The sequence below is a fragment of the Acytostelium subglobosum genome (assembly GCF_000787575.1).
Source record: "Acytostelium subglobosum LB1 DNA, scaffold: scaffold24, whole genome shotgun sequence".
NCBI classification, from domain to species: Eukaryota; Evosea; class Eumycetozoa; order Acytosteliales; family Acytosteliaceae; genus Acytostelium; species Acytostelium subglobosum.
The window spans coordinates 435487-458663 of record NW_012236509.1 but is presented as its reverse complement, the minus strand read 5'-3'; the positions used below and the strand labels follow the sequence as shown (position 1 = coordinate 458663).

The 23177-nt window shown below is 45.0% G+C and overlaps 9 protein-coding genes across 9 annotated transcripts; 6 read left to right on the top strand and 3 right to left on the bottom strand.

Moving 5' to 3' along the window:
- Nucleotides 1–1191: 1191 nt before the first annotated feature.
- On the top strand, nucleotides 1192–1877 carry SAMD00019534_099510 (hypothetical protein; the record flags this gene model as incomplete). Its single annotated transcript, XM_012894983.1, has 2 exons — nucleotides 1192–1539; nucleotides 1608–1877. The coding sequence occupies 2 exons, from the start codon at nucleotides 1192–1194 to the stop codon at nucleotides 1875–1877; spliced, it is 618 nt and encodes a 205-aa protein (XP_012750437.1).
- A 316-nt stretch (nucleotides 1878–2193) lies between these two features.
- SAMD00019534_099500 (hypothetical protein) lies at nucleotides 2194–4761 on the bottom strand (the record flags this gene model as incomplete). Its single annotated transcript, XM_012894982.1, has 2 exons — nucleotides 2194–4386; nucleotides 4504–4761. The coding sequence occupies 2 exons, from the start codon at nucleotides 4759–4761 to the stop codon at nucleotides 2194–2196; spliced, it is 2451 nt and encodes an 816-aa protein (XP_012750436.1).
- A 616-nt stretch (nucleotides 4762–5377) lies between these two features.
- SAMD00019534_099490 (hypothetical protein) lies at nucleotides 5378–6166 on the bottom strand (the record flags this gene model as incomplete). The annotated part of the gene is made up of 1 exon (XM_012894981.1): nucleotides 5378–6166. A coding segment is annotated over one exon (789 nt), but the record flags the coding sequence as incomplete, so codon positions are not given.
- A 910-nt stretch (nucleotides 6167–7076) lies between these two features.
- On the bottom strand, nucleotides 7077–7286 carry SAMD00019534_099480 (hypothetical protein; the record flags this gene model as incomplete). Its single annotated transcript, XM_012894980.1, has 2 exons — nucleotides 7077–7129; nucleotides 7187–7286. The coding sequence occupies 2 exons, from the start codon at nucleotides 7284–7286 to the stop codon at nucleotides 7077–7079; spliced, it is 153 nt and encodes a 50-aa protein (XP_012750434.1).
- Nucleotides 7287–8508: 1222 nt separating this feature from the next.
- SAMD00019534_099470 (hypothetical protein) lies at nucleotides 8509–10407 on the top strand (the record flags this gene model as incomplete). The annotated part of the gene is made up of 1 exon (XM_012894979.1): nucleotides 8509–10407. One exon carries the CDS (start codon nucleotides 8509–8511, stop codon nucleotides 10405–10407), a length of 1899 nt encoding a protein of 632 aa, XP_012750433.1.
- A 1021-nt stretch (nucleotides 10408–11428) lies between these two features.
- Nucleotides 11429–13268, top strand: SAMD00019534_099460 (hypothetical protein; the record flags this gene model as incomplete). Its single annotated transcript, XM_012894978.1, has 2 exons — nucleotides 11429–13109; nucleotides 13198–13268. The coding sequence occupies 2 exons, from the start codon at nucleotides 11429–11431 to the stop codon at nucleotides 13266–13268; spliced, it is 1752 nt and encodes a 583-aa protein (XP_012750432.1).
- A 944-nt stretch (nucleotides 13269–14212) lies between these two features.
- On the top strand, nucleotides 14213–16136 carry SAMD00019534_099450 (hypothetical protein; the record flags this gene model as incomplete). The annotated part of the gene is made up of 5 exons (XM_012894977.1): nucleotides 14213–14821; nucleotides 14888–15020; nucleotides 15098–15462; nucleotides 15533–15868; nucleotides 15954–16136. 5 exons carry the CDS (start codon nucleotides 14213–14215, stop codon nucleotides 16134–16136), a joined length of 1626 nt encoding a protein of 541 aa, XP_012750431.1.
- A 487-nt stretch (nucleotides 16137–16623) lies between these two features.
- Nucleotides 16624–20969, top strand: SAMD00019534_099440 (hypothetical protein; the record flags this gene model as incomplete). The annotated part of the gene is made up of 4 exons (XM_012894976.1): nucleotides 16624–16857; nucleotides 16929–17306; nucleotides 17367–17585; nucleotides 17664–20969. 4 exons carry the CDS (start codon nucleotides 16624–16626, stop codon nucleotides 20967–20969), a joined length of 4137 nt encoding a protein of 1378 aa, XP_012750430.1.
- Nucleotides 20970–22537: 1568 nt separating this feature from the next.
- On the top strand, nucleotides 22538–22992 carry SAMD00019534_099430 (hypothetical protein; the record flags this gene model as incomplete). Its single annotated transcript, XM_012894975.1, has 2 exons — nucleotides 22538–22807; nucleotides 22873–22992. The coding sequence occupies 2 exons, from the start codon at nucleotides 22538–22540 to the stop codon at nucleotides 22990–22992; spliced, it is 390 nt and encodes a 129-aa protein (XP_012750429.1).
- Nucleotides 22993–23177: the final 185 nt, after the last annotated feature.

Genomic DNA, 23177 nt, shown 5'->3' with positions numbered 1-23177 from the left:
GTGCTGCTGGGCTGGGTGCTGGGATGGGTGGTGATGTAGTTGTTGACATCGCATTATCGTCGATATCTATCGTTGCCCTGCTGGAGATACCGGTGTTCGCTTCGCACCATTGAGTCCATTTCTCTCGTTTGTTGGTTAGATACTCGACAAGGCAGTTCCATCGACAGAAGTATACAAAGACGCCAAACGTGCTGTCTGGATGGCAACACTTCAAGATGCGAGAACAACCCTTTGAACAGTTCTGGCAATGTTGGACAGAATCTCCAATGATAGGCTTCTCTGGATCGTGTTCTCCAATCGCAGGTACAGCAAGCTTCAAATAGGGCATTGACCTGGTATGGTTTGTAATATGTCCAACACTGCACATCATCATTTTTTGGTCGCCATAGTAGACAATGATCTTCTTCTCGATCTTGTTCTCTGGTGAATTGCAAGTCGCCTCTACTATAATCCGGTTGGGATTGGTTGGGTCTCGAACGTTGGAATGCAGGAAGCACTTGGTTTGTTTGCTAGTCTCTCCATCCATCAACTTCTTGGTATGTGTGATATTCATCAGCTCTCTATTGTTCTCTGCCGCACCTTGTTTGGTTGGCGTCTTCATTTGCTGAAGCGTGAGTGTTGATGACAACGATGTTGGTTGTGGCTGTTGTTTTTTTTTTTTTTTTTTTTTTTTTTTTGTTTGTTGTTGTTGTTGTTGCGATAATGACTTGATGATTCCCTCTAACTCCTCTATACGCAGCCTCAACGTGTGAGTCTCCTCCTGTGATTCTTTAGTCTGGAACATATCAATGATGATATTGTAACACAGTTTGGCGCACACGGGCAGGTGTTTGCCCAAGACCCAGATATCCAACTCAGTACCGCAGAAGAAGCATTTGACACCTGCTTGCTTAACTCTGGTGACTATTAACTGGGTTAGCTCCTCAGACATCAGATGTTGTATTATATATATGTATTAATTGGTCGCTATTACTATGTTGGAGGTTGCAAAGGGTCATCACGGGTCGGACCTTGGATTCCAAAACAAATATTTGAAGAATCCACCCACAACACCCGTTGAACCCTGCAGAACCCAAGCTAACCTTAGCAGCAATCAAGTTCATCTTAAACCGAAAAATAACGAATAACTCGTCTTTTGGTTTATGTCATCTCATTCACACAACAGCAAAGAGATAACTTGAGATAAATAAAATGGCACAAAGTAATAGCAATAATAATGGCAATGGCACTGGTAATGGCCATGGCAATGGACATGTCAATGGACAGGATGGCGATGAACCTGAACTTATAGGTAGACAGATGACAAATGAAGAATTTCAAGCTATGAGACAAAAGGCATTCGAGGATGCTGAACTCAGGATTGTTACAATGGCAAGAGATGAAGTCGATACATTGGTACCCCTGCTCACACAGAACGTCTCAAAGGTTGACGAACTACTTAGACACGGTGATGACAAAGACCAACTCAACATCGCTCCACTCTGCAGTCTCGTCGTCGTTATCAACCTAATGCTCAAGGAGGATCTCTGCAGCTATCGTGTATGTATCCCGTTCATTCATTCATTCATTGTTCATTCGCTAACATGAACCAACCAACTTAACCTTAGGAAGCGAGACAACAAGGTTGCTCATCGGGACAGGCACTGGTGGAGGCGATTCAATCATTTGATACAAGCAGGGTGAGCCACCATGCTTATGAGTTGTTGGGTAGCTACTTCACATCGTACGAGGATACACTACATAAGGAGTTCACAGAGGAGGAGGTGGCAAAGTTTGGCGACGCTGCCACTGCACTCTTCCGCTGGGCCGACAACATCTACACGATACTCACTGTGCGATTCGATGATCCAATGGACCAAGAAGAGGACGACTCCTAAGCGAGCTCGCGATCACATATACGCGATTATTCCAACAAGAGTGGATAGGTGGATGGATCTCAGCTCCATGCACATGGTCCGTCCATTGTCCTCGTGTCGACGTGAGGACTGGCAACACGGTGGACAAGATAATCAAGAAAGATCTGGACATGTGGACTGGCAATGGACATTGATCGATCATCATCATGACATGTCATACTCATAGTCATTCAATCAAGTCGATCACACTCCTACTCCAATCATACAATACAACTGCTCGAGCTTTGCAGAGTTTATTTCCAATTCATTACATTATATCCATTTGGAATATATGTTCTTATGATCTTGCGCCTGTATGACCACCGACGATCCTGATGACGGTCCTAGGGTCATCAACCATCAGAATGCTCATATCCTTGTACTCGTCCAGACAGTCGTTGAGCTGCAACTGGTTGAAGCCGGCCGTCAGCACCCTGGGCAGAATGTCGGCATACTTGACCATGTTGGTTGAGTTACGCGAGCAGTGGTCTCGTATCAGGGCGTAGATGGCGGTGATCGGGTCGACTTGCTTGCGCTTCTCGCGATCAATCCGGATCGATGCCTTGGACTCGTACATCAGGCGCATGGCTTCATCGACGTCGGCGCCCTCAACCTGGTCGCGAAGTTGACAGCGTGCATGTGCCTGCGCCAGACGCAAGATACCCAGCAGGGTACGCGCGGTAGTGTATGTGAATGGGTCTTTGGTCTCTCCCTCTTGTTTCCTCATTGTGACGTAGTGGTTCACGATGAATTCTGTCAGGGCCTTTGGTACGAAGGGTTGATGTCTACGCGCGCGGCTCACAAAGCAACGAATAAACTCGGCGTCGTATGGCTGGAAGCTGAGCTCGGGCGGCTTGCTGTTCTGATGCACGTAGGTGACGTGCTCGGAGAGCAGCCGATCCTTCTCCAGATCGGGGCGATCCACTATGAGGTATAGGATGTCAAATCTGGACAGCAGTGAGGGTGGCAGATTGAAGTTCTCGTCGGGCTTCTTCTTGAAGTTGTAGCGACCAAATGCGGGGTTGGCCGCAGCCAGCACGGATGTGCGTGCGTTGAGCGTTGTGGTGATGCCAGCCTTGGCAATGGAGATGGTCTGCTGCTCCATGACCTCATGGATGGCCGTACGATCTGCGTCCTCCATCTTGTCAAACTCATCAATGCAGCAGATGCCCATGTCGGCCAGGACGAGCGAGCCTCCCTCCAGCACGTAGTCGCCAGTGACTGAGTCCTTGATGACGGCGGCTGTCAGACCGACACCACTGGATCCTTTGCCAGATGTGTAGATACCACGCGGCGCAATCTTGGAGATGTGTTTGAGCAACTGACTCTTGGCCACTCCTGGATCGCCCATCAGACATATATTGATGTCACCACGGATGTTCATGCCGTCCGCCATGCGCTTGGCGGGCGCGCCAATCATCTGTAGCAGGAGCGATTTCTTGACGTCGAGGTGGCCGTAGATCTCAGGTGCGATCGACTTGGCCACTTGCTCGTAGATGTTGATGGTGCCATCGGCTGTCGCGGCGTTGAGCTGCTCCTCCATCGTCTCTGTCATTACGTACTGCTCGTACGTTTTCTTGTGTTGAACGATACGCATTGCCTCGACATAGGTGTCGGCCAGCAGGCCGGCACGGATGGCCTTGTGGCCAGAGTATGGCGTGGGCAGGAAGATGCCGTGTAGGGTGATCATGTCGCCGGGTGACACCTGGCGCGTCAACTCGCCACGAGCAAACACCTTGATGGTGCGTGGTGTGTGACCAATGGGCACATTGTCTGACTTCTCCTGGATCTTGAGCTCCTGGAACTTGATGAACTTGGAGCCACGACTCTGCAGCGTAAGACTGCCGACCTGTCCGCTCTCCGCGCATTGCTGGCTGCGACAAGAGATCATTGGCATGAACTCGCGTGCCAACACCTCCTGGAACATCTCAGCGCCGCAGTTGTCGCATGTGTAGGCGGCCACTGTCACCATGGGCTTGACATCAGTGACTCTTGTGACGATGCCCTCGAGGGACACCAGTCGTCCAATGTGCTCGCTTCTGATCTCTCGAATCTTGATTGGCGCATTGCGTGTCAGTCGACGCGGGATGATGAGCAGCTCGAAGCGGCGCAGCAGCTCGGCGGGCAGAGCACTGTTGTCATTCTTCTTTGCCCCGCCGCCCTGTTGCTGCTGCTGTTGTGACTGCTGATTAAGCTGTCTGTGCTGGTCCTGTTGCTGTTGCTGTTGTTGTTGCTGTCTCTGATTCCTCTCGGCCATCAACAGATCGATCACTGCATCACTGGAATTGCCGACGTCTGATTGAATAGAGTCAAAGTCCACATTGCGCTCGGGCATCAAACTCTCCAATGCCGCAGTGAACAATCTAATGTAACTCAATGTATTGCTCTCGATCCTCATAATGAAGTCCAACACATTCTCAATGTCTGTTGATCTTGCCACATCATCCAACTCAATCTCATATTGTCTTCTTGTTCTCAAACATATTTCATCCTATTATCATTCGTTGATTTGTGGGTTGGTTAGTTAGACGTCTGTGTTACCATCTCGCGCGCGCGAGAGAATGAATGAATGAATGAGCGAGTGAGATGATGTAGTAGTACTACTCACCATCATCTTCATGTATTTGCCAGGGGTTAACTCGTCTGGTGCACCATAGCGGTATCCACTTAAGAACTTCTTGCACAGCTCGAGATCGCCATCGTATTGTGGACCGAGTTTGAGTAGTCCTCCATCCAAGCCACTCTGTTGTTGTTGCTGTTTCCAACCGCCACCTTGTTTGCCTGGTCCACCACCTCTTGCTCCACCAGCTCCACCTCCACCTCCTCCACCTCCACGTCCTTGTTGTCTTGGTCTGAACGTGTTCATCTATCCTATCTCTATATATATATTCAATATCTCTTAACTATTACAACAACAATGACGAATCTCTCAAAGTCAAACTTCATTCAAGTTCGCGCCATTTTTCAAATTCAAATTCAAATACCCTCACAGACCTACAATTAAAGATGTTTTCATACTTTGGTTCAATTGTACTTGATCAATAGAGTTTGGAATAACTTACTAGATATGGGTCAAACAAATATCATGGAAAGTTGTAACTTGGTATTATGTAAGGATAGAGATAAGACAAAAAAGGAACCCTAGTTCTTTCATGATAATTCACTAGGACAGGTCTCATGGCTGATCAGACCGTGAGGATTACTTGGGAGGGTATAGGATTTTTAACAAGTTGCAGTAAGAGACCTTGATTAAACATACTAATGAAAGATTATATTAACAATCCAATCAATCAAACATCTTATAATAATGGATTGAATAACAACTATTGATTAAATTTCCAGAGATAACTTGATTGATTGGGTGATTGAGTGGAATTGGACAATCAAACACAAACACACACTTCCCTCATTTAGTGATCCATACACACACATTTATTGATGTTCCAGGTTCAATCCAGAGACTTGATCATTCGTCATTTTGTGTTGATGAATGTATATTTATCAAATGCTTGATCAAAGCTTGTTATCTGAGGTATGTTCTCCGTTTTGTATTGTGGATCGAGTGATGGATTGCCAGGTCGAACACTCAGCAGCACATACAGTCCGGCATCGGTGGCCGCCAGTGCCTCGCGTTGAGAATCGGTGATGAATAGGTTGTCGGCGGCATTGCCCGAATTGATAGATTGCAGTATCTTGCGGTAGCTCTCTGACTCTAGTTTGCTTCCAATGTTTGTGTCATAGTGGCCATGTAGCATAGTGAGCAGGTTGCCTGCGACAGAGTACCCAAACAGCAACTTCTGTGCAGCGACAGAGCCACTGCTGTATATGTAGACATTGGTGGATGTCTTTTGCCAGCGAGCAAATGCAAGTGGCACGTCCTCAAAGACTACGCCCTTTATCTGGCCCGACTCGTACGCCGTGCTCCACATATGTCCTTGCAACTGCTTGAGCGCAGTCGATTTGCGATCAATGTCCATCTGCGCGGTGACGTTGCGCACCACCGAATCGATAATCTGTTCATCGCTCGAGCCAACCTGTGCGACTGGTGGTATTGAAGAAGGGACGTTGTCAACATCACATCGCAGCGTTGCAATATCGTCCTGTAGCTGTGCATCTGACCAATGTTGCTCCAAGTGTTGTCTCAAATGTGAGCGAATGTATGGGAAGAGAACATCGTGCACAAATGATATAGGTGTTGTCGTGCCTTCAATGTCCAATATGACATTCTTTATCAATGTTGTTGTTGTTGTTGTTGACATTATTGATCGACCTTAAGTGGATATATGATGAATGAATGAATGAATAGTTCACAAAAATGCTTAAATGCGATTCAATTCGAGGACCGAGGCAGGCATTATGAATGACCAAGGTAACATCATATGTCATATCTTATAAGCTGAAGGACTTCAACGAAGTTATGATTCAAGTCATCAGAACTAGTTTCATCTTTCTGGATATCCAGATGTCACATTCGACGCGCAACTAGTGTGACTTGTAGTCATGAATCAAGAAGCTGGAGTCCTTCATCTTCCTTACATCATACTCAATGCTCATTCAATGACATTAAGCTTGTCTCTTGACCTGGAAGAGACCATAGACTTCGAAGTTCTTGAGAATGATTAGATAATATTTATCCCAATGGTATCGAATCGAAGATTATGTTGACGGAATCTGTGTCCCCGCTGTCAACCTGATTATGGCGACCTGTCACACTTTGATGACTCTATCAAACGATGATGGAAGGTTGAATGAATGAATCAATCTTTCTCAGACACGTTGACAGAGTGTAAAGGTCTGAAAGTCTGCAGATGAGAAAGACCATCGTTTTTCAGAATGTGCGAGGGCCTCATCGAGGGGGCCTTTTCATTGGGCGAAACGGGACCTGACGCCTGTCAAACCTGTCTCACAAGTGTCAATAACAATGGGGGTCTGAAAGTTATAAGAGTTGATGGCCGCCGCTCCTGTCTATCTATGTACTGGACCAGACAGAATGATATTTCCAATGATTAATTGTTTCAACTTAAGCCAAGGCGTTGCCTGGCGACACTACTCACCCTTCCTGCTATTGGACATCACATGGCATCAATGCGACAATTAGTTAGTGGGTCTATCCCGCATGACATCCTGACACCAACACTTACATCACATTACATTTGGACATTACAACTATCAATCAGTCAATCAACAAACAAACAAAGGTACACTTTGTTGTACAACTACAACAGCAACAACTCCTACAGTATTATAAATAATATATAATTATAGGATTATTATTCATATTGGACACATACTTACAATGAATAAATAGACGAGCAGACGGACAGACAACATCACATCACATCGTACATTACCCACCTCCAATATATATAATGTAAGTGCCAACAATTCCATCATCAATCACCAATCAATCAATCAATCAATCAATCAATAATGATTGGTTGTTTGCCAAATCAATGCACAAAGTCAGTCCATGCCTTAATCGAGGCATCATAATCAATCAATCAATCACATAATCCAATATTGATTGACCACAACAACTCAGTGTGTTGAGTTGAGTTGAGTTGAGTAGTGGTCGTTTGTTTGTTGTTGCGTAGTTGAACAGGCGCTAGAGTAGACCATACTCGCAACACTACACACATGTAGACGCAACACGCGGGGCGACACTCACTGCTGCTGACTATGACTGATCAATCACACACAGAACAATCCAATGCATCACTTTCCACCACACTCTCTCCTCACCCCACCCATCACTTTGAGTTCGTGAAGCCTCCACTTCCGCCACTTATAAGTGAGTGAGTGAGTGAGTGTGTGTATGATTTATCAATAACAATCAGGTTACCGCTGCCATGGAATATATATTAATGTGTTATACATATATATACACATTACAATCCAATCACCCTTTACCGGGCCACTTACACACGCGAGTCATCTATCCATACCATTCATTCCAACACACTCACAATCAATCAATCAATCAATCACACATATATATGTGAAGTGAGTTGAGAGAGAGAGAGAAAGGGAGAGTGATCCACCACACTTTATTCTAATCTCTCTCTCTCTTTATTCCGCCGCCGCCACTCTCAACTCTATGCTTTGTCATGTTGTCTACAGCACCCAACGCTCTCAATCAAACACTCACAACACATCCACAACACGCGCCATCCACCATCCATGTGTTTACCATCAATCCATCAACTTTTAAATACATGTGATGGATGGATGGATGTTGTTGAGCATCATGTGATTGATGTACCAGTTGTGAGATCAACAGCAATAGCCATAAATGCTCAGGCCTTTTGGTCATTTCCATTTCCTTCCTCCCTTCCATCATTCAATCAATCAAACAATCATTCATTCATCCATCCATCCATTAATCAAAACATCCATTGCCAGACAGTCAAGTCAGTCTAACAGCATCCATTCATTCATCCATACATCCATCCATTACCTCTTAAAGGATAACATTGAGGTATGGCCATAACAATTGTCCATCCATCCATCCACCCATCCAAAATGGAATAATTCCAATCAACCAATCAATATATTCCAAAACAATCAAACTAACATTCAAACAAACATCCACAGATACAACATAAATTAAACCATGAGCCAACAGCAACAACAACAGACAACTACATCGTCTTTGGGCTCATCTCGTCCGTCCTCCCAGGTGTCATCACTCTCGTCCATATTGGACAATTGTGACAGTGATGACATGGACTCTCAGATATACGACTACCAACACCGCGTGGTCAACAACACACCTTCCACGCCTGATCACACTGGAAACACTGGCGGCAACACTGGCCATTCCAACCATTCAATCCCCACGCCAACCCCAACATCTTCCTCCTCCTCGATGGCCTTCCAAATGCCCTCCCCCATCACCATCATCTCCAACCCTAACAACAACTCCAACAATAATCATTCTTTATCTGCCAACAGGACTGGAGGCAACCAATTCCATCACAATGGGGGCGCCGCCAACATTAATTATGCACAAATCAGCCACGAAAACATGGGCTGGGACATCTCTGGACACTTTGATATCATCAACAGCCTGATCGGTGAGATGGAGATCAAGGTGAGCAAAGAGACGCCCTCAAGGAACATCATAGACTACAAGATATTCATGTCTCTGATTGCAAGCCTCAAGGGCAACGTATTCACCGCGCAATCCAATCTTCAAGCGCTGCTCAACGAGAAGGAGACCCAAATCGAAGACCTTATCACCGAGTATTCAAAGCTGAAGAGCAAAGTAATGCTGGTCTCATCGTCATCTTCATCATCGTCATCATCAGAGAGTAGTGGTCCACCTCCCACTCGAGTTGGTCCACCTACGTCTGCACCACATGTACATCATCAGCATCAACAACAACAACAACAAGTGTTCTCATTGTTGGAGTATGACACGAGCAGTGATAATGAGAGTGATGGAGAGAACCAACGTCATCCACGCAAGATGTTAAAGAGGGAGCACACGTCTGGATCATCCAAACATCAACATAAGCATCAATCACCTAAAAAGGAACCTGCTCCATCCAAGGAACATGTTTCAAAGTTGTCCAACACCAAGGACAAGGCAAGTGGTGGTGGTCCAAAGGAAGAGGGATGGGCATCCGAGGTCTTGATGAACTTGATTGGAGTGGCTGGTGGTCCCCAGCTACCCAACCTCAACCTTAGCAACCTTAACAACCTCAACAATGGCAACAACAGCAACAACTCCACACCAAGCAACACTCCACCTCACTTGTCCAGCGAGTTCCAAGAGATGGTAGTACCCCAGCAGAGGATATCCCTCAGCAACCCCAACCCGCTAAGCAGGTCATCCAACGGCCAGGCCACACCCAACACCAACACCAACTCCAACTCCAACACCATCTCCAACCCAAGTGTCAGCCCAAGCTCAAGCTCCAGCGCCAACCGCTTTAACTTTGTGTCGCAGGACACTGACTTTACTCACAGCTCGAGTGATGAGGAGGATGGCAAGCCGAATGAGGGCGCACCCGGCACAGTGGGCCGCAAGAAGAAACGTGGAAAGCTTCCATCGGAGGCCACGGGAATCTTGAAGAAGTGGCTGTTTGAGCACAACATGCATCCTTATCCTACTGAGGAGGAGAAGACGCAGCTCACCAGTTCAACACATCTCTCATTCAGCCAGATCAACAACTGGTTCACCAATGCACGTCGTCGCATACTGCCGCGCCAAATGGATCGCAAGACACATGGTTCCGGCCCACTCTACTCCCATTTTCTCCAAGGCTACACTGGTCCAGTACCCGTCTCCGTGTCCAACAACAACAATCACAACACCAATCAACATGTTATTGCCAACAGCAACAACAACAACAACAACATTATAAGTAATAGCAACAACAGTAGTAATATTATTATTGGCGTCAATCCCCAACTCCACCAACTCCACCAACTCCACCAATCCCCAATCCAACAACAACAGCAACAACTAACTCCCATAAAGTGTCAAAAGCTGTTATATATCTAGGATTACCCTACCTAACCAAACGTCATCATTGAGTACACTGTATTCTTCATCTTGTATGTGAGGGCGAGGGTTGCTGTCTTGAATGAAATGACAGAATTTGATTATTCGTCCTTCAAATCATTTGTAATATAATGTACTCATTATTGTAAGATATCTGAGCTATCACTGGTGTGTTGTTGATTAATTACAAGATATCTGTTGATTCGTCCGTGGTTGAACAAGGAGAGGTTGGGGTCTACAAAGGTGTGATAAAATTAATGATCACAATCAGAATAATTGTAACAATGGCTGATAAAATAGGATATAAAAGGTATTTGTCTTAACCGAAGAATATAAATATATATATCATTAAATAGTAGTTAAATTAATAACTTAATAAATAATGTCCAAATGGTTGAATATATTGGTATTAGTTATCTTCTTAATTACTCTAATCAAAGTAAATAATTGTCAAGATTCTTCTTCTTCTTTGGAATCTTCAGAGCCTCAAAGTATGTATTCAGATGTTATCTGACATCAATATTAGTTACTAAGTTAATAATATTAAGATGGATCATTTTCAAATGACCCTGAGGATAATCTTGATAAATATATTAAACCAATAATTTGGAAAAGAGATTCAAAGAATCACATTATCTACTATGGATGGAACCAGGATCATTATTCTGTGTTACCTTCGAATTTGGACTTTCATATAGATGGTCACAAAGATGTATTTACTCTTAGAGGTACTCCTCCAAACTTGTACTTTGTGGGACAAAATAATGAGAAGATTCCACTTCTAGTTAAACAAATTAATATTAATAATGTTATTATATATGATTATTATATTACATTATATGGAGAGATTTTTAAAATTAACTTTTCTTCATAAATAAATCCAGGATGATCACAAGTACTTTATGTGGGGCAAGGGCATTGGTAAGGGTTGCAGACTAGAAATTAAAAGTCAGTTTGTTTGTTAAAGTATTCATTTCATGTTAAGTGTATTTGATAGAGATAACTAATAATCGATTAATCAATGACACATACTGATCTGTCAGAGGTACTTGATCGGTTGCTTCCAAAGTGTGACTGTAGAGGAAGCTCATGCTTCAATAGTGTGACAGGCAATGAAGACACAGTCAAACAGAGACATGACAACATCATCACCAGTGTATTGCTCAACAAGACATTGTTTAGAACGATTGTCTATGTTGGGAGACTGCCACACGCATCAATGTTCAAACACTGCAATCCAAGAATCTACAAGTACGACGAGCTCAACGATGCCGACATAATGTTGTCAGAGACTCACCAGTGGCACTATGTTCTTGTCGAGCGACTTCAACGCCAACCCAACAACAGCAGCAACAAAGTGCTTTGGACACACACTAGCTTAGAGAAGCTCATCGAGTTGATGCCATACGCAGTGTTCAAACATGTCTTTGACACAAACAGATACACAATGCTTTATTATCATAATCTACTGATATGCTATGCTGTCAAGTACGGCCGACTCGATGTGTATAAGTTGCTCGAGGCGCAGGCTCATGACAACCCAGACATCTTCAAAGTCATCTTTGATCATGCGGGCATGACGTCTAATAACGGGCGACCGATACATTTGGAGAAGCACCAAGACCATCTCGTGACGGCTATCATTCATGGACGATTGGCGATGTTTGAATACCTTCTGTCACAGACCAATTCGATTGTTGTCACTAGTGGCTTGGAGGCAAGGAAAAGAAAGGTAGAGGAAAAACATATCAAGGACTGGCAGCAGATGGCAACAGCACTCAGACTTTTGATCACATTCCTCAATGGACTGCCCTCAGCTCCAAGAGTGGATCAACTTATCATTTGTCCTTTGAGAGTGCTGTTGAGATGCCAAGACGTTGAACTGGTCCGACGTGCAGTCAATCATATCTCATTCAATTACACAGATGTGAGCCAGTATTGTGAAAGTGCATTCCGTCCGACGACTGGTATCCAACAAGACAAAGTCCATGCACTCTATTGCTCAGATCTGGAGCAGCCTGCTGATCGGGCACAATTGGAGCACTCACTCAACTTCCTCATTCAAGTATACGCCGCCTATCAAATTCCAGTGCCGCCCACCAATCAACAATACCAAGCATGCGAGTTGGTTCTCAATGAAGTTGGAATGATATTCCTCAGGGTCTTTGCAATCATGTCACATGGTGACAACCAGCCAGACCTCCTATCATTCATTAGGAAGGGTATCTTCATGAATGTGCACCAGGAATACCAACAAACTCATTTGGAGTCATTCATTCAATACTTCCTCTCATTGGAAATGAAGGGATATGGCCAGGTGCTTGGACTGGAGACTATCTGTACATTTGGCACTTTGGACATGGTCAAGACAGCTCATCAGATCGTGTCTCAAGTTCAAGTTCGTTACAAGGGTGAAACAATCTCACTTAACATTGGCATGGAAAATGTGTATCCCATGACATTGGAGATCATGGAGTATATCCAACTTCACAATCTGTTCTCAATTTCCAGCGTCAAGATACTCAATCATGTTGCATCAATGGGCCGTCCAGACCTTCTCAAAGCATACCTCGAAACATATCCCAATGTACTCAGCAAACAAACAAATCAACCATTCTATTTTAAAGCAATCAATAATAACCTGGAACTCAGTGGCAAGGATACAAACAACGATGCCATTCGATCAATCTTGGTGGCTGAGTGTGAGCGATCAAATTGTCCCTTTGGTAGTGCTCCTCAACATTTCAATCGTCGTCACCTGGATGAAATGACCATTCAGCAAATCAAAAGATACGAACCCAAGGATATCAATGACTGGTCGTTCCGGCCACGCCAGAAATGGAATGCTGATCCAGCTGTGATCCGCTATCTTCTCTCTCAAGCAACGGTTGGGGAGTTTCTGTTGGACTTGACCACTAGTATTTTGGAGTGTGCATGCGCTCTTGGAATGGCAGATTGTGTGCAACTGATCGAACAATCAACCAGTGCCGTGTTTGTTCAGGTTCGAGAGAAATCCTCCTTGACTAAATTGCTGACAGCTGCCTTTACTCATGGCCAACAATCAATCTGTCAATATCTCATTGGTTGCCATGGCGCAAGATTCAACTGGGGTTGGGTTGGCGAACAGAGTATCTCTACAATTGATACAATGGTCAACATGCAGAAACCAACCAAAGAAGAGAAAGAGGATGCATTCTACCAAGCTTGCAAGAGTGGCAACTTCTCCAATGTCATGAATATATATTCAAGATGGTCTCAAGACATGGAGCTCTCATTCGAACGACTTGGATCATGTGTCGTCGATTGTATTCAAAAGGACCCCGTTGAATTGGTGATCTTTATATCTGAATTGATGGTTGGGCCTCATGGACCTATTGGTAATGTCAAGGCTTACCTACTCTCCCAAGTTTACAGGTTTGGTAGTTTAATGCCAGAGCTATCGATTCGATACCTTTTGGAAGGACTTCCAGAGTCTGAGATCAAGCCATTCTCTCTCAGAACAATGTTTGGCTCAAGTATCTGAGTGGCCAAAGTCATGTTCAAGATGTCAACTAAACAACAGCTTTTGTCTAAAGTACCAACAACCTAATACATACACAAGTAATCAATTATCATTGTGTGAGTGCAAGGCCGAGGGCAAGGGCAAGGGCAAGGGCAAGGGCAAGGGTTAGGGTTGGGGTACATTTCAAATTATCTTCCCTGGGGGACTTAATCTAACTTGCAATCAATCAACCAATCAAATACATCTTCAAATATACACATATACAGATACATACAGATATACAGATAAAGTCGAGCAATCAAGATGGCATTTAGTTGGTTGTCAAACAAGATTGGCAGTGTAGATAATATTAAACAAAAGATACGAAATGCAACGACATCAATTGCACAGACAGTTGCCAATGGTGTAAATAGTGATGGTGATGACAATGATGATGATGACGGTGATGACAATGGTCATAGACGACATCAACAACAACAATTGGACAATGATCTATATGATAACAATACATTACATACTTCAACACCACCGACGGGTAAACGAGGCAGCGGTGCGTCATTGTCACCGTCATTGCCATCAATGTCGTCCTCGACGGACAAGGTGTTGAGCTCGGCGGCCAGAGCGATGATCGATGCAACACTGCAACCATTCGGGCGCTCGCCGTCTGGCTGCGTGGTGGACCACATGGTCAACCTGTTTGGCATCGGTGCCGACACCAATTGCTCCGTCAACACGGCAGAGATCTACGAGCGATTCAAACATCCAATCAAGTATCTCAAGTTCAAGGCCTTCACATCTGCCTGCGCCATCACCGACCGCAACACGTGGGATCGTCAATACGTCGACCGAGTCGTCCAACTTGCGCGCCACCTAAAGTCGAACTATCCAGTAAGTAGTAGTTTGTTAGTTCATGTAAGTGGAGCGTCCAGGCTGGCTCACTAACAACATTCAATCAATCAATCAATCGATTGCAAACAGTTTGGAAAGCTCATGCTGTCATCCATCGACAAGCGATACAGTACTGATGGCGAGGAGTTGATGCGACTAACAGGACTCTACGTGCCCAATGACTACCTGATGGACATCGTACAAGACTTCTCAGAGTTGTTCAGTATGTTAACCTCCCTCTGTCTGGTCCAAGTCCTACCTTACTCATTCTCCCAATCCAATCACTCAACTCACACATAGCACCATGTATATCTATACATCCATACCGCAAGGATGCAGTGGATGAACTGTTAAAGTGGATACTTAGGGGTGTACGTTATGTTCGTTGGTTGCCAGTATCGATGGGCATCGACTTGAACTCAGACCTTTGCGTACCATTCTACGAAGCGATGGTTGAGAATGACCTTATACTGTTTGTTCACACGGGCAATGAACACTCGTTGGTGGAGCCACCCGAGTCCGACTCACGACTTGGCAATCCATTACTCCTACGTCGACCACTGGACATGGGAGTCAAGATCGTCGCCGTCCACTGTGGCGGTGAGGGCAAGAACCTCGACCTGGACGAGACCAAGCAGCCTCAGCCAATCATTCCAAATCTTCATGTAAGTCTCCTGCCGTCCCAATAGCGTGGCCATAAAGAACTAACAATCAATCAATCAATCATTCATCTAGTTATTCCTAAGATTGATGCATGAAGAGAAGTATAATAACAATCTAATTGGAGACCTGAGTGGCATCGTGGCGTTTGATCGAGTGGAAGCATTGGTTCCACTGATGGACCATCAACATATACATAATAGACTGATCTATGGCAGTGATTATCCAATACCAGCGGTCAACTTGGCAGTGATCACTACGTTGTTGGCCAACAGAGGATTGATCACACCAGACGAACGTGATGTAGTCAACGAGATCTATCGATTCAATCCAATACTCTTTGACGTCGTCCTCAAGAGGATATTGCGCTCACCAATCACTGGCAATCGTTTCAGTTCATCAATATTTATGGTATGTAGCCCAAGCATACTCATTCAGTCCAACTCCAGACCTAACCGTTCACTCAATCAATCAATCAATCAATCAAACCAAACAGGAGAACAAGTTCTTTGAATCATCACCAGTATTGAATGGATTCAATATTGATCCAAAGTCTTCATCACCAGTCAATGGTCAACAACAACAGCATAGACATTCATCATCATCACCTTTAATTGATGCATCGATTGATGATGAGTTACTTGAAGAGGACCTGCTCGAGGAGTATACCGACTTCTAATAAGTCATAACACTGTTGTTGGAGCTCTAAACTAAATTGCTTATTTGTACACATATCTATTCACCATCGTCCTCTTCTTGATCCTTCCTATCTAGATGGGGTGGGAGTGACCATCCAAGTGCGCGACACTCTATGATCAAGTGATCACAACCACCACTTTTCCATTCGTTGTCCACCAGTTTTCCAAACACAAAACAACGACAAACCCCCGCCCAAACGATTGACAGAGTGACAGGAATGCGCAGATGGGCATCACAACGCTTGGTGTGCTCGGCATCCAAGGTCTTTCTCACAAACCAATGCATTCATTATTCAGAATCACTTCATTCCATTGATTCAATCAATACTACTTCAATCAATCAATCAATGATTCATTCAATCACTCAAACTAACATACAAACATAATAATAGTTAATTATACACTTATACAACAACTTATACATATACAGATAAACATATAATATACATATACATATAAATATTCACAATGGTCAAGTTTACAGACCTTAAAGACTTTGAAAGAGAGGCTGCAGCCAACAAGGAGTACTACAGGCTGCAGAGGGAGTTGCTGAAAAAGAAGTATCCGACCAAACCCACAGCACCATTCCGCAACGAAGAGGAGAAGAGACAATACAATGTCATACGAAGCAAAGCTTTCGAGAAGTTATGCTATGATGAGAACAGTGCACTTGGAGAGTTGCACGCCAGGAGGAGTCAACTGGTAAGTGACACAATCGGTGGACAACTGACTCAACTCAGTCAACTAACACACTTCCAATCAAACATGAATAGTTGAAGGAACTCAACAGTGATCCAAAGGCCATCAAGGCCAAGGAGAAGGCTTTGGCAAAGGCCAAGAAGAAGGCCCAGGCACAGGAACAGGCACTGGCAAAGGCTCAGGCCCAGACTCAGACAGTAGTGATCACAATGAATCATATCAACAAGTGGCATGATTTCAAGAAGAAGGAGTTAAAGGGTATTGTATATGGAAAGACCAAGAGGTTGAATGACCAGTGTCCATTTGTAAAGTCTGCCGCTGAGATCAAGAACCTTCCAAATGAGAGCCATCGAGGACTGTCACGAACAGCCTACAACAAGATACGATCAGGCAAGTTGGACGAGATCGAGGTCAATCGAGCCAGGCTGGCGAACAAGATCGAGGAGACATATGTAAGTCATCCCACAATCACTCGATCACTCAATCACTCACTCGATCAATCACTCGTACAGGCTCAGATGTGTAGCGATCACAATGCCAAGAGACCTGTGACCATACCAGGACTGGCAAGGATCTTGCCAGAACTTATACCCGTGACGATACCGGCACCAGTTGTTGCCAAGAAGTCATTACCTGTACAAAAGTCATTCACACAATTCGGCCAATCCCATACTGCCGCATCCAAGTTATACCAAGCCCAAGAAGATCCAGTCGATTGTATCGACTCATCAGTATGTACCCTTGCCCTCACCCTCGTCCTAACCCTTGCCCTCGCCCTAACCATAACCCTCGCCCTCACCCAAACTCAGTATGATTCAATTGTAGACATATTCCTGGAGTGCAAACCAGAGAGATTACCATTCCTCAGCCATATTATACATGTAGAGAAGCAACAGAGCTTCACGATTGAGCAGTACAAGCGATATATTGTGCCACTGATGTTTGAGGAACTCAAGTCACAGGTGGTCACTCAGTTCCAAGAGCATGGCGCAGAGGTCAGCGACGCCAATGGCGAGCTAATCTTCAACTCGGCACTGATGCGCGAGTCATCACTCGATATGCAGGTCCAGTCACTGGTGGACAATGACGGCCAATCGGTCGCCCTGTCCTTCAGGGTCAAGATCAAGAGTTTGGTGGACGAGATCGTCTATCAAGACCTGGTAATGATCACTGCTACCCACATTGCCACGGGCGCCAAGCAGCGCGTACTTGCCTACATCAGCAAGGTGTCCAAGCTCATGTCCACCTCACTCAATCAGTTCTGCACTGCCACCATCCAAGATACAAAGGAGCACTGCCAGAACTTTGTGCGACTGCTCTACGACAACAGACTCAATGGTGCCAAGGCCTCGCTCAGCCTCAGTCTGTGCAAGGTCTCCAACTTTATCACATTCCATCGCGAGCTCGTTGCCGTACACGGCCTCAGCAGCACTGTGCTGGCCAAGCAGATCCTCACCCCATCACTTGACCCTGGCCCCGCCAACAAGAAGTACACACTTAGCGATGGCATGGTCAAGGTGCTCAAGACCGTCTCCACTCTCAATGACTCACAGTTCCAGGCAGTCGAGAAGTGCATGGAATCCAAGGGCATCACCCTGATCCAGGGTCCACCCGGCACGGGCAAGACCAAGACAATCCTGGCATTGCTGAGCGTGTTCCGCAACGTTGGTCCACTCAAGATCTTGGTGTGCGCACCATCCAACACAGCTGTTGACGAGATTGGAGTACGTGTCCTCGATCAGGGCCTGATCAGTCAGACTGGCGAGGTTATGCGTCCCAAGGTCGTACGTCTGGGCCAGCTCAAGGCGGTCAGTCCAGCGCTACACTCAATCTGTCTGGAGCAGCTTCCCAAGCTCTCTGAAAAGAAACAGGCACTTCGCGACGCCAACATTGTGCTGGGCACGCTGTCGGCCTCTGGCTCCAAGTCCTTGAATGGCCAAAAGTTTGACTTGGTGATCGTGGACGAGGCCACGCAGTCTGTGGAGCCAAGCTCTCTCATTCCACTTACAATGGGCGCGGGCAAGTTGATCATGATTGGAGACACACGCCAGCTCCCGCCCACAGTCTTCTCGATGATAGCCGATCGCTACGGCTACTCTGTCTCGCTGTTTGAGCGCCTGTCCGAGGTGTTCCCAACACACATGCTCACGGTCCAATACCGTATGCACCCGCTCATCTCTAGCTTCCCCTCGATGACCTTCTACGGTGGCGAGGTCAAGGATGGCAAGACCGAGGAGCAGTTCCAGCAGCCCTTCTACAAGGATTCGTCGCGCTTTGGTCCAATCAACTTCTACGACATCCTTGACTCACGCGAGGAGGCATGCGAGCGCTCACTGCGTAACAAGCTCGAGGTCGAGCTGGTGTTCCTGCTGATCAAGCGTCTCGTCCACGACTACCCCGAGACCAAGAAGATGAGCTTCGGAGTCATCACTCCTTACAAGCTGCAGTTCCGCGAGCTGGAGGCCGCGCGCCGCAACGTATTCAACGTCAAGGATATGGACATCAAGGTGAACACAGTCGATGGCTTTCAGGGAGGTGAGAAGGACATCATCATCCTGTCGTGCGTGCGCCAGGACCGCATCGGCTTCCTGAGCGACAGGCGCCGAATGAACGTCGGAATCACGCGTGCTCGATTCGCCCACTTTGTCATTGGACATGGCGCGCTGCTGCAGAAGGACAAGCTGTGGGGCCCGTACATCAACCACATCAAGCGCAACTGCCATGCATACAACGTCATCGACTCGAAGGGTATCCGCACGATGGGCGAGATCGTCAAGCACAACGACATCAACAACCCCGAGGGTCTCATCACCGAGCATGATCGCGAGTTGGACAACCTTGAACAGAAGATGATTGAGGAGGAGCAGCACGCAATCAATGAAGTCTACGGTGACGACGATGACGACTCATCCGACGAGTCTGGCGACGACAATGACACAGTCAACCAGGACATTAGCGTGCTCCTGGCCAAGATGACCCTTGGCTCCAACTCCAAGTCCAACTACAATGACCTGTTGGACAACACACATCGATGCCTAGACCACATCAAGAGAGCGAGGAAAGACGAGTCCGACGTCGATGCCAAGAGGCGCCAGATGAAGCAGATGCGTAGCGTTGTCAAGGAGCATGTACTCAAGCTCGAGCGCATACTTGTCAACCCCAACACAAATGGCGCGACCATCTCCACCACCCTGAGTGACGAGCTCATGGCCCTGTACACCTCCAGTCTGTCCCCCAAGAACACCGCCATGAAACAAAAGGCGCTGACCGCACTCGAGAAGCTCCTGCAGCAGAACTTCAAGGGCTGCTCAGTCACCGCGTACGGCTCATTCGTCAGTGGCATCCAACTGCACGACAGCGACATCGATGTGTGCATGTCGTACAAGCACAACGACGTCGACAAGGACCTGATGCGCCGTGTGGCACTCGTCCTGCTCAAGGCCGGCTACAAGGTGGACAAGCTGATTGGCAATGCGCGTGTGCCCATCATCCGGTTCAAGTCGCCCGACCTCCAGGTGCCCTTTGACTTGTGCTTCAACAACATGAACGCTGTGACCAACTCCCTGCTGATCCGCTCGTACACCGAGCAGGACAAGCGCGTCAAGCCACTCATCATCTTGATCAAATACTGGGCCGCGCAAAAGAACATCAACGACACGCTCAACAACACGCTGTCGTCGTACTCCTATGCCAACATGGTGATCCACTACCTGCAGACGTGCCAGCCACCTGTCCTCCCCAACCTGCAGGACAAGGCGCGCGACAAGACACCCAAGGTCAGCAACACGCAGTCGCTCGGACAGCTCTTCTACGGCTTCTTCCAATACTTTAGCTCATTCGACTTTAAGAAGCAATTGATTGCCATTAGACATGGCAAGGAGATGTCGGTGCGCATGGCCACGTTGGAGTACTTGGACACATTCAAACACTCGCACATCTGCATTGAGGATCCGATCGATCACAAGCACAACCCTGCCGGCAGTGTCAACAAACGATCATTCCCGACCATCCTCTACGAGATCCGTATCATGGAGCACAACATGCGTACCAACCCATCCAGCTCAGCACATTCACTTCTCTCCAAGTCTGATCTTCAGTCCATTCTTATGAATTAGTCTAGTCTTTTTCATTGATCTGGTTGATTGATTGATTGCTGGATTGATCAATCACCGAGCAAACTCATCTCCCCCACACTCCAATTTTGTCCAGGATCAGGACATTTGTAATGTAATGTAATAAACTTCATTCCAAAGAACACGATCTGGGTGAACTATTCCAATTACTAAATCAATCACTCATCAAATTTTGAGGTCCACTATTATTAAATCTAAAAATTATATCGTCTGAACCTAACAATGAATCGAAATCTTTATCAGAAGACACTTCATCAAGTTCTAATATAATAATAAATCAAAGTGAACCATAAACCTGCCAAGACTTGTTTTCGGAAATTGAATTGAATAGATAGAATATCATTGTCTTTTACCAACATGTACCGGATTCAGTAGCCAATTGAAAACAAGATTGATTACAGATAATGAGGTGTTTACACAACATATTTAATAACGACAGGAAGTGGACGAAGTAGTGGTTGTACAAAGTTGGTGGTGGAATTGATTCGTAAATTATCATGATGAGTAAATAATTGTAATAATATTGTATTCTAATAACAGAGATTGATGAACTGACAATATAAAAGGTGATATTGATAATAAAAAAATTATCAAAGTAATAATAATAATTATCTAAATCAATTATGTCCAAGCTACCAAATATTTTAATCCTAATCTTCCTTTTAATTACACTTATCAATGTGAATAATTGTCTAGATAATTCTACTGATTCAAGTATGTATAGCTCAAAAATGACATTGAAAATTGATATTATAATTATCTAATAATAATATCAAATATTTTAATTGATAAGATCCCAAATCCTCAGATGAGAAGAATGAAGATTATTATCTCACTTTAGATCATTTACATCCTCAAATTGAAAAAAGGGTATATATTATTAGTAAACCTATCTACTATGGATGGTACAATGGTAAAAAAATTATCCTTGCCGATACAATTACAATTAATAATAGAGAATTTAGACTTAGAGGTTCTCCACCCGACCTCTACTTCCAGTACAAGAATTTAAAGCTTCCAATATATGTTGCCAAAGATAATTTGCAATATTCTACGCCTAATTATTATGTTAAATTCAATGGACATTATATACATATAGAATTGTCATCTGAAGCGATCATTGAAACGGCATCGGTGGTACACATCGATACCGAAATCACTTTATAATAAATGGATCAAATTTATCTCTAGATATTTAACAAAGAGATTTGATAATTCTTAATAAGATCATTGATTTCACTTAGATCAATAAACATCTAATATAGTAGGTGAATAAGATTACCCTACCAATCATTACACTTTGAGGTTCCATCAATAATTGATTCTTGAGTTTGCCAACCACAACTTGAGTTACAAATTATGAAAATACAATTTTGACACCAATCAAATCAATCCGTCAATCACAATAATATCTTCTACATCCAATTCAAGGCAAGAACACATCACTACACAACAGTACTTTTGTGTTTAGTACAGAGGACACTACACTTTGAATTGATCATTACCTTATCATTCACTTGTAATACAACTTTAATATATATGTATATATAATGCAACAACAACAACAACAACAACATGTTATAAACAAAGATCCTATTGTCATTGCAATTGACAAGAGGATAAAAAACAGGACAATGCACTATGATAGACTAGTAAAGGAGTTGATGACCAAGATGCCAGTGCCAACTCCTGAAATGGTTGCAATCTACACTGTACAACAAATCAATGCCTACAAAGTGGATCGTCAGAAGAAGATAGACAAGATTATATCCGCAAAGACTGCTTCACTGACTGCACTCAACAAACAAAGAACTGACAGGGTATGTCTGTCTATTCATACATACATACCTCCTTACCTAACACTCTTGGTAGATCAAACAGTTAGAGCTTGCTCAACAGCCACCTCGAGCGCAACCTCAAAAGCCAATACCACCTCAACAACCTCAAGTTCAACCTCAACAACAGCTCCAACAACCTCCACCGAGTACACCTCCACCAGCGGTAGGGGAGGGTCTGATAGCACTTGGTCAATGGCGCATTGAGCAGCATCTAAGGATTAAAACCTTCTACAAAGTAGTACGTGAGACATTCGCTAAACTTTGTCCTAAAAAGTTGGCTGGCGGTTCCGAAGCAGACCAGGCAGCCCATGCTCACAAAAGAGACGCTGGGTTCAATCTCATCAGCAAAGAA